This window comes from Camellia sinensis, chromosome 1 (assembly GCF_055761805.1).
Source record: "Camellia sinensis isolate YWXY chromosome 1, ASM5576180v1, whole genome shotgun sequence".
NCBI lineage: Eukaryota > Viridiplantae > Streptophyta > Magnoliopsida > Ericales > Theaceae > Camellia > Camellia sinensis.
The window spans coordinates 40,168,789-40,179,940 of NC_138961.1; the positions used below are offsets into that span (position 1 = coordinate 40,168,789).

At 34.6% G+C, this 11,152-nt stretch overlaps 1 protein-coding gene and 1 pseudogene across 2 annotated transcripts; both read left to right on the forward strand.

The window, feature by feature from the left end:
• The first annotated feature begins 2,040 nt into the window (after positions 1-2,040).
• LOC114311334 (putative protein phosphatase 2C 13 pseudogene) lies at positions 2,041-3,593 on the forward strand (annotated as a pseudogene). The gene has a single exon (XR_014327799.1). The product of XR_014327799.1 is annotated as a putative protein phosphatase 2C 13 pseudogene (transcript).
• Positions 3,594-4,611: 1,018 nt separating this feature from the next.
• Positions 4,612-10,946, forward strand: LOC145791495 (uncharacterized). The gene is made up of 4 exons (XM_082871866.1): positions 4,612-4,660; positions 8,512-9,762; positions 9,891-10,589; positions 10,777-10,946. The coding sequence occupies exons 1-4, from the start codon at positions 4,612-4,614 to the stop codon at positions 10,944-10,946; spliced, it is 2,169 nt and encodes a 722-aa protein (XP_082727992.1).
• The last annotated feature ends 206 nt before the right edge of the window (positions 10,947-11,152 follow it).

Consider the following 11,152-nt stretch of genomic DNA (forward strand, 5'->3'; position numbering starts at 1 on the left):
TTATTTTACTTCATAAATCCCCTAAGAATGACGCATAATTAAGCAAGGACAAATTAAAATATCTTTTTTTTTCTTGGACAATATTGCCAGAGTAACATGTTACTGTTTACATCAATTTCGAAGGTAATAATTTTTTTTTTATTTTAGGAATTTCATAATCAGCATAGATCTTATTTGATAAATTTTGATGAGATGATTTTAAAATAAAAATTTTATTAAAAATTGACATTTAAATCAAAAGTTATATTATTTTAAAGTTTAATTTTTGATAATAGTGATATGTACTCGACTTTACAAGAAATTTTTTTTATACTTATCTTTAATGCATTAAAATTTTATTATGAAGGATTTTAACCAAATCCCCCCTTGTAATTTATCCCTTTTTAAATTTTGAATAGAGATAAAATTATAACAAAAAAATAAAAGATTGGAAGGAGATTTTTTATTGTGCAAATAGAAGGCTTTTTTTTAAGATTTTTTTTTTTTTAAATGTTGAATCCAAAGAATTGTTGGAACATTAAAATAATGATAAGATGTGTGGTGAAGGTACGAGTTAGAGCATCCACAATGGGATAGTTAAAAAAGTGTGTTAAAATGTATTATATGATAAAAAGTGGAACTTAAAAATGTGTGTTAAGGTGTGTTAAAAGTTGTTAATTTTAGAAAGTGAGTGGTGATGCAATGGATATGTTAAGGTGAATATTAAGAATATATATATATATATATATATATATACATAATAAATAAAATATAAAATTATCAGCGTCTCTCTCTTTATCTCTACTTTCTTTTCTCTCTCTCTCTCTTCTTCACAAATGCATTCAGAGGCTTAGCAAGATCCGGATGTCCGATCGGACGACCGACCAGACATCTGGCCAAACAACCCCACTCTCTCTTCCCAGTGTCTACCTCTCTCTCTTTCTCCCACTCGCTAGGTAAAACGCTAGACATAGTTAACACAAAACTAATGGCTGACACTAACACACAAGTGAGCAGCTCTATTGTAGTTTTGTGCTAGCCAAAAATTAATGACACTAAAAAATAAACCAATACATCCAGTGTGTATGCTCCATCTTAGAGCATCTCCAGCAACCATCCTCATATTAGCTACCCAAAGTTTCACTTTATTAGTTTAGCTAACCATTTTTTCAATACACATTCCAACAACACTCTCTACTTTAACTATTTCCTTTAAAATATTAATAAATATAAGCACAGAATTAATACAAAAATGTGGCACTTCCCACAATTTAGAGCATTTCATCGAACACCTTGTGGGCATCTCTTAAAACCGCACAACTACATGGGACAGTGATGGTGGTAATAAAGAATAACAAAGAAGAGTTGTCAAGGTGTAACCGTGGTGGCCATTTCATCATTGGGGCATTTTGTCGAACACCTTGCCGGTCTTGAAAAGCATCGCTACCCCTCTTTGCAAAACTGATGAAGACCATCACCACACTCATAGGCACAACCAACCCCCTCCATCGAGCACCAAAACAAGAGTGTTTGTTTTCGATTCGCATCCACGATTTCTACAAATTGTTTAGAATTCCCATGAAAGTAGCACTTCTCAATCCATACTCTCAATCCATTCTCATTCTTTCATGGATCAGAATGCCCACTAAAAAGTTTCCTAAAAAATTGAGAGGCTACTGAACAGTGCCTCGTCTTCTCTGGCGAGGTACTGTAGTAGAAAATCAAAGTAACTAGCCACCGACGAGGCTGCTGGAGATGAATTTTCTGGTTTTAGCTAGCTATAGTAACAAAAATGGAGGAATAAAGAGGCTTCTGGAGATGCTCTTAGGCTTAGTTTGGCATAATCAAAAAAAGTCAAAAAGTCACTATCCTATTTAAGTCACATCATCTTATTTAAGTCGCATCACCTCTCTACCACATCATTTCAAATCCAACCCATACCCATACTCAATTTGTATTTCATAAAAAATTAAAAGGTGTACTTATTTAATTTATCTCAAATAATTTCTAGGATACTCAAAAAAGCAGGTCTGTTTTGGGTTTTGGGAAGTGGTTGGTGGACTTGAAAAGCGAAGCGTCCAAAGTACCTTCCTCTCCAAGTTCCGCAGACAAAATACAAATACAAATCCAAATCGACTCCAAATTCTGGAAAACCCATATCTATATAACTACAACTCTGCTCTTTTATATCTGTAATAATTTGCTGCTTATTTTTGCCATACAAAACCCTAATTCTTTGAATACCCGTACTCTCTCTTTTCTCCGTCTACATCTAAAATCATTGAGCTTTAGAAGAAGAAGAAGATTGAATCAATTGAAGCAATCGTTCAGTTTAGTGTGTGATGATTGTGAGTAGTGAGAGCATGGTGTCTGAAGCAGAGATGTCCATTCTCGGTGTTCATCACCTCTCCATTCCCAAAACCCCCATCCTACCCGTTGAAAAGCCCTTCTTCTCCGAGTCTGAGTCGGTTGTTGCGAGTACTGAGTTTGTTCCATCCATTCGTTCTGGTAGCCACACAGACAAAGGACACCGTCAATTCAATGAAGACGAACACATCCTAATCGACCATCTCTCCACCCAATTACCCTCTCTCTTCCTCTCTCCATCGCCGACTTCTTTCTACGCCGTCTTCGATGGACACGGCGGTTCCAACGCTGCATCGTCTTATCTCAAACAGAATTATACAAAACTCTTCTTCCACGAAGCCAATTTTCCCCAAAAACCCCAAGAGTTGGAAGACTATAACCGCAAAGCTTTTCTAAGGGTTGATCAAGCCCTAGCTGATAATGTTCTTGCTTTTTGTGAAACAACTGCACTGACCGCCATTGTCATCGGAAAACACCTCTTCATCGCCAATGCCGGTGACTCTCGAGCCGTGCTCTGCCGGAAAGGAGTCTCAATCCAGATGTCTGAAGATCACAGGCCCACGTGTTTGTCAGAGCGCAAGAGGGTTGAAGATTTAGGGGGATACTTTGATAGTGATGGGTACCTCAACGGTGATCTCGGGGTCACCCGAGCCCTCAGTGACTGGTACATGAAATTCCTGATTGGTTCTTCGTCGCCTCTGATTGCCGAGCCAGAATTTCAACACACTGTGTTAATGGAGGACGATGAGTTCTTGATTGTGGCGTGCGATGGAGTCTGGGACGTGATGTCGAACCAGGATGCAGTCAGATTAGTTCGTGGTAGGCTGAGGCGTTGTAATGATCCACAGCAGTGTGCCAGAGAGCTTGTTAATGAAGCGGTGCGCTTGAATGCGAGTGACAATCTCACCGCCATTGTTGTGTGCTTCACTGCTGGGATTGATTGCAGAGATCACTATCAGCGGCCGAGGTTGAGGTGCTGTAACCTGTTTGAGGAGGCTAAGAAGAAGTTGAGGAGCTTTTGGAAGGCAACTCTGATCAAATATAGATGCAAATTGTTCTTTTCTCTACAACTAATTTGAAGTGTAAATGTCAATTCTTTATTAAAATTTCTTGTTAGAAACATAAAGAATGTTGATTTGTTTATGGCTGCTTCAGATTAATTAGAAAAAAAGTGGCTAGCAGCTTTGGCGGGTAATATGCCACGTCCTTATTTTAAAGATACAAATTATAAGTACAGTTCTTGTCAAGCATTGCCATATAATTTCCCTGTTTTTATTTAATGTTGTTTTTAAAAATTATAAAATAAAATAAATATTAAAAAAAAAAGGTATTTCATGTTGAATTGATTATTCTGCTTTACAAAAAAAAAAAAAAAAAAAAAAAAAAAAAAAAAAAATTGAAATTAACAAAGAAAGAAATGATTGTCCTAGGAGAAGCATTCCAAACAAGTAGAGTGTTATAGTTTATCCTAACATGCAATGTCAAGGGTGGGATTAATTCACCTGTCAAAAAAGAGATTAATTCACCTGTCAAAAAAGAAATAATTTTTTTTTTTATTCGTCGCACATAATTTATTATAAATGAATTTCAGTTGGAAGACATAATTTGTACACTCTGGTTTTATTTACACCATAAACTCATCTTTTTACTGACTTTATTTTTTATTTTTTATTTATTTATTGTAATTTTATCCCTATTTAAAATCACTTAAATTTCAAAATTTTAAAATCATAATTTCTCAATTTACTTATCGTCTTCCCCACCACCTCCCCCAACTTACCACTAGTACTGTTACCCATGCTCGGCCACTAATTATTACCCCATTTCCACCCATACCCTAGCCCTTCATTCTTCTCCTTAGGCCTCGTTTGGCAAGAGGCTATTTTAGTCAATTAGTCAAAAAGTTACTAAATTAGCCAAAAAGCCAACAACTCATACCAAAAAGTCAAAGATTCTCTTTTCTCTCTACTTTTTGCACATCTTTTCGTAATTAGCCAAAAAGTCATCCCAAACATACAAGTTTTTTTTACCTACCTTTTTAGCCAAATAGCCAAAAAGTTACTAAATTAGCCTGTTCCCAAATTAGGCCTTAATATTCCTTGCTTGCTCTTCTTTGTCCAATGTGCCCTTTTCTTTTTTTGCCTGCCCTACTCGACATCTTTGCTTTGCAAAACCTTAGCCCCACCCTTTGTAACACTAAGATATGGGAGGAGAGAAACAAAAGGGAGGAGAAAGGAAAAAATTGCCACAATTGCCCACAAAAGAATGAAGAAAATGAGAGAAGAAGAAGTGGGTGTGGAAAGAGAAGATTCAGGTTAGCAATGAGGATAAATTCGAAATGTTAAAGGGTGGTAAATGATAAAATATTTATTTTAAATTTTTTAGTTGAGTATAAAAAGAAAATGGATTAGGTTGATGTCCAATCGAAATGTAGACCCGAATGGCACTTTGATACTCTCCGTTTCATATATGTAATAGAAGATTTTCATCATATATCTAATGACTATGAAATATATATACAAATTTATAATTAATTTAAATTAGAAAATATCACTACATTCCCTGTTGGACGATGGAATAAAACATTTCCATTACAAATATAAAATTAAAATGATCACAATTCACTCGAAGGGACTTTAAAGGATTAAATAAAGACTCCTATTAAATTATACTAGCCCAAATAACACTCCTCAATCCACATGTTGACTTGACATAAGCTATTTCAAAAGAAAAAAAAAAAAGTATAAAGAAATCAATATGTTGGATCATTTGAGAATTGACTATAAAAATAATGTGATTGGATATTTTGAATTTTTGATTATTTTAGCCACCCAAAAAAAAAAAAAAAGAAATTGGCTTCTCTCCAATCCTTTATTGGACTAAAGGGTACTGTTAGATCATTTTGGGTCCTAATTCGGGCCAATTTTAATGATTCAAACTGTTCAATATGTAGAGCACGTCGATTACATCATCCTTACAAAAAATACTGTGATCAGATATCAATAGCCACTTGGTCACATCATATTTATGTCACAATAGTCTTGTTTGGGAACATATTATTTTAGTAACTTTTTGACTTTTCATGAAAAGATATACAAAAAAATAGAGAAAGTGATATGACAACTTATAGTGACTTTTTTATTTTTTAGCTAAAATATATAATTGACAAACGAGACCAATTTAAAAATTATATATACCATTGATGGAAATAAATCTAATAAAATATCTATCGATATCCGATTAATATGGTTTTTTATAAGAATAACATACCTAACAAACTTTACAAATTGAACGACTTAAATTATCAAAATAGGTCCAAATCAAGGCCCACAATGACTGCAGAACACCATCCAATTTAATAACAGAATGGAGAGAAGCCAATTTCAAAACACACCACAACCCAAAGGATGCCATTGTTTAAATAGAAATTGTACTCACAGTTGTCCAATTTAGAACATGAAAAAATGCATAAAATTATTAAAAATTATTTTTGAAAATGACTAATCCTCTTTTTCCACAAAAAAAAAAAATTAAAAAAAAAAATCAGAGAGTCAAAAGTTAAATATGGAATTAGAGTGAAACTTGTAAATTAAAGAGCCACATACAATATATATTTATATTTTTTGTTTTTATTTTTATTTTTATTAGCATAAATTATGTATTACTAAATTATGTGAACAATTATTTATAATATGTGAACTACTAGTTTTGTTTGAATAGGTTAAAGAGACACACAAATAATTAAATTAATTATAACCTATTTTAAAATACGAAAAAGATATTTATATTAAACAATATCTGGGCTATGTGGCTGGATTTGAAATTTTTTATTTTGTTTTTGGATTGATTCAGAAATAAAGCATAAGCCCAATCCGGAGGGGCAAAGTTTGGTAAATGACTTTAAATGTTATTAAATAGTATATGGGCCGGCTTGAACCCACTCAAGCATGATTGGTTGAAAATTTTAAATTAAAAGTATTTCAAAATAAAAAATTACTTTAAATATTTTTATTATTACCTAATTAAGAATTTTTTACATCAGCCGTCTAATTAGAGGCAAATTAATTTACGATTCATGGAGCTGTTGGCAAACGGAACCAAGGGAGCTTCTATATGCACACACCCTATCCCCTCTTCCCACACACTTAATGAGAGAGTGTGTTGGGAAGTTGTGTGTAAATGATGTGTATAGAGGGAGAGTGGTGTGTGTAAATAGATTCTCCCCGGAACCAAAGTTGAAATGCAATTACAAATACAAATATAACCTTATCTTCAACTTTTATCCTTTTCCAAATCAATATATATATATATATAGTTGTGTGTGCAATTCAAATAAATAAAAAAAGTACTAATATCACAATATGTAGCGGTATACGTGTGCAATTCAAATAAATAAAAACAATAAATAGTAATAAAAAAAAGCAGGGATACACATATTACGTGTCACTCAAGTGGTACAAGGCTTTTTTTTTTAAATTAAAGATGTTGATTAATAATTTTTCTTCTCCTTAACTCCTCAACCACCTCACTTTCAAATAATTATTGAAATTCACATTTTCTAATTAAAAAAATATATGATAACATGTTTGGGTCTCTTTGCTTTGTTCTTTATGAATGATACAAATTAAAAATATTCATAATTATTACTAAAGTGCTAGGCCGGTCCTGAGTGTTCAGAGTCCATATGGAGTCTTAATATTTTTACACATTACATAAAAAGATAAAATTAATTTAAAAAATTATTATAAAAATTTTAAAAAATAAAATCTAGTACTGTTTTATTTTTAACCATTTAGACATGCACAAAGAAAATATTACACAAAAATCTACGGTTATAACGTCAAAGTAAAATTGAACTATTTGTACCACAACATCACTTAAACATTATTGTTCTTGCATTTTTAATTGCAAAAATTAAATCAAAAGCTCTTTATTGAGAATGAATTAATTCTACTATTTTTTTTTTCTTTTTCATATATAGATAAATAATTTCTAGGAAGTATAATTAAATAAACAATCCAATATATCCAGAAGTCAATAAGCAAAAATCTATTCAAATTCTAGAGATTTTAATATTTAAGTAAAGTCAACAAACAATTGAAATAGAAGTTGAAATAATACAAAATCTGAAGGCATCTACAGAGAATATCAAGAACTAAGAAAGTTCAATTTTAAAATGGTGAATTGAATTGAACATAAGTTTGTTAAAGTAAAATCAATTACTTTGGGCTCTCCGCTAACAAAAAATAATTTTATTTTCGGACTTAATAAGTAAAGTAATTGGGGTCCTCTACTAATAAAAGTAGTTTTGTTTTTGAGTTTAGTGTTGGGGCTCTCTATTTAATTGAGGTCTAATAAAAAAATGAAAATAAAAAACTGGGTTAAATTTTATTAGTCCAAATCTAGCAGGTCGAAGTGGCCGTTTTGCCAGCATGCTCATTAGCCGGCCATGCAATATAATTGGCATAAAAAGGTAATTCACCAAAACACAGCCATACATTTCTTTGCTCAATTCAATGGGGCTTCCAAGATTAAGCTTGAGCATGTCATGGCTAGTACACAATTTGCATATTCATCTAATACTCTTATCTTGTTTGAGCATTCTCAACTCTGGCTTTACTGCTACCACATCCAGCTCCGGGCTAATGGGGAACGAGACCGACCGACTTTCATTGCTAGCAATTAAGGCCAAAATAGTTTAGGACCCACTGCATGTTTTGAGCTCCTGGAATAACTCTATCCACTTCTGCCAATGGCAAGGCATTACATGTGGCCGCAGGCATCAGAGGGTCACTGCCTTGGACTTACAGCCCCGGGAACTGGTGGGATCGATATCACCACACCTTGGGAATTTAAGCTTTCTGAGGGAATTACTGCTTCAAAACAATAGCTTTGGCAATGAAATTCCCCCAGAAATAGGCCGTTTGCCAAGGCTGCAGATTTTGCAGCTGAGCAACAATTTAATTGGTGGCCAAATTCCTGTAAATATATCTCGTTGTGCTAACCTCATTTACATCAATTTTTCACACAATGGATTGGTAGGAGAAGTTCCCGTGGAGCTGGGATAATTGTCGAAGCTCGCAATAGTAAATATAGAGGCCAACAATCTTAGAGGGGGTATCTCTCCTTCCACGAATTTGTCATCTCTTCGCAACCTGTTTTTAGAGAGTAACTACTTTGACGGCAGCTTTCCTGATGGTTTTGATCGATTGAAGAATCTTCAGATACTCGCACTTGGCGTAAACAGGTTGTCCGGCGTCATCCCTGCGTCGCTCTTCAACCACTCTTCTCTCACAAGTTTTACTGTCATTGTTAACCAAATTCAGGGAAGTCTTCCCTGGGACTTGGGAATCACTCTTCCCAATCTTGAATTCTTCGGCATTGCTGGAAACCAATTTACTGGATCAATTCCAGTTTCAATATTGAATGCACCTAAACTTTATGAACTCGAATTGGATCAAAACAATCTTAATGGAAAGGTTCCTAATTTAGCAAGTCTGCAAAACCTCAAGTGGCTAACCATGGGGGACAATCAGCTTGGTTGCAGGGAAGCTGATGACTTGAACTTTATCTACTCTTTGATCAATGCTACAAATTTACAGTATTTGAACGTGGGCCTAAACAATTTTCGCTGCAAGATTCCAGAATCCATCGGTAATCTCTCGAGCAATCTTAAACTTTTGAGTTTAGACAACAATCAGATATTCGGAAGCATTCCACCCGGGATTGTAAATCATGTTGGCTTGCAGAGTTTGTATATGCAGGTTAATCAACTCACCAGTACTATTCCAAGTGGGATTGGAATGCTTCCAAATCTGCAGGAATTGAATCTCCTCAACAATTCATTGTCTGGTAACATTCCATCTTCCCTAGGAAATCTGAGTTTGTTAAGTAAACTTGTTTTAGGACTAAATAATTTTCAGGGAAACATTCCTCCGAGCCTAGGGAATTGTAGTAATTTGCAAAAGTTGTTTCTTTCTCAAAACAACCTTAATGGTACCATACCAAAACAAGTTGTTTCTATCTCATCCTTATCTATATATCTAGACCTATCCCAAAACCAATTGAGTGGTTTTCTTCCCATGGAAGTTGCGAAGTTGATAAACCTTGGTTACTTGGATGTCTCTAAGAACCTGTTATCAGGTGAAATTCCGAGCACTCTGGGTAGCTGCACAAGCCTGGAAACGCTACGTTTGGGGGACAACTCTAACGGAACCATTCCTTCTTCGTTGAGTTTCTTGAGAGGCCTTAATGAGTTGGATCTTGCGAATAATAGCTTGTCTGGTGAAATTCCAGTGTACTTGAAGAGCTTTATTTTGTTGCAAAATTTGAATTTGTCTTTTAATAATTTTGAAGGTGTAGTACCAACACAAGGTGTATTTAGTAATGCAAGTAAAATATCAGTAGTGGGAAACAGTAAGCTCTGTGGGGGGGGGGGGGGGTGGCTGAATTGAAGCTACCTAAATGCAACTTCAAAGTGGATGAAAATAGGAGATCAAACAGTGCCTTAACTTTAGCACTCTATATACCCTTTGGGCTTGTAGGACTAGCTCTCATGGGATGTGTTCTCTATCTTTGCCAGTTCAAAAATAGAAGAAAAGATACTCCTTCAGATTCATCAAAAAATTCACTCTTGAGGGTGTCTTACCAAACTCTTGTTAAAGCCACCGATGGCTTCTCATCTTTCGATTTAATCGGTGTTGGTAGTTTCGGGTCTGTGTACAAAGGAGTTATTGATGGAAGAATTGTCGCTGTGAAGGCACTCAACCTTTTGCGACATGGAGCTTCGAAGAGTTTTGTATCCGAATGTGAGGCCTTGAGAAACATCAGACATCGAAATCTTGTCAAAGTGATAACAGCATGTTCGACAGTAGATTACCAGGGTCATGACTTCAAGGCCGTGATTTATGACTTCATCGTCAATGGGAGCCTTGAGGAGTGGTTACATCCAAATCCCAATGAAGATTTATCAAATGAAGAGATTAGGAAGTTAAATCTTTTTCAAAGACTAAATATTGTCATTGATATTGTTTGTGCACTAAATTATCTCCACAACCATGGTCAAACACCAGTAGTCCACTGCGATCTTAAGCCAAGCAACATTCTTCTGGACAAAGATATGACTGGGCATGTAGGTGATTTTGGATTAGCAAAATTCTTTGCAGACCATGCCACCCATGACTTGTCTACAAGTGAAATAAGATCTATCGGCATAAGGGGAACAATAGGTTATACTGCTCCAGGTGAATATGCTTTCATTTATTCTTAATTGTTTCGTGCACTAAAAAGTGTAAAGAAAATTGCATGTGTGATTTGGGCAACACATTATTTTTCTATGCATAGTTCTTTGACTTTTTCTATTTATGAAGCATTTCTGTCTTTTATATCCAATATTTTGTTTTGCCCTTTACAAATGCATTTTGCTTGCAGAATATGGCATGGGAAGTGAGGTCTCGGCATATGGTGATATATACAGTTTTGGTATCCTCGTGTTAGAAATGTTTACTGGGAAGAGACCCACAGATGAAATATTAAAAGATGGTTTAAGCCTCCATAACTTTGTCAAAGAGGCTTTGCCTGACAGTGTATCAGAGATTTGAGACCCAATACTTTTTAAGACCGAAAGAGAAGAAGAAGAAAACTTCATAAGGAGTGAAAAGATTGTGGAGTGCTTGAATTTGATACTTGAAATTGGAGTCAATTGTTCTTCAGATTTGCCTATAGAAAGAATGCAGATTAATGATGTTGCATCTAAATTGCATTTCATCAAAGACACTCTTTTAGGATTTGAAATACATTGAAAGAG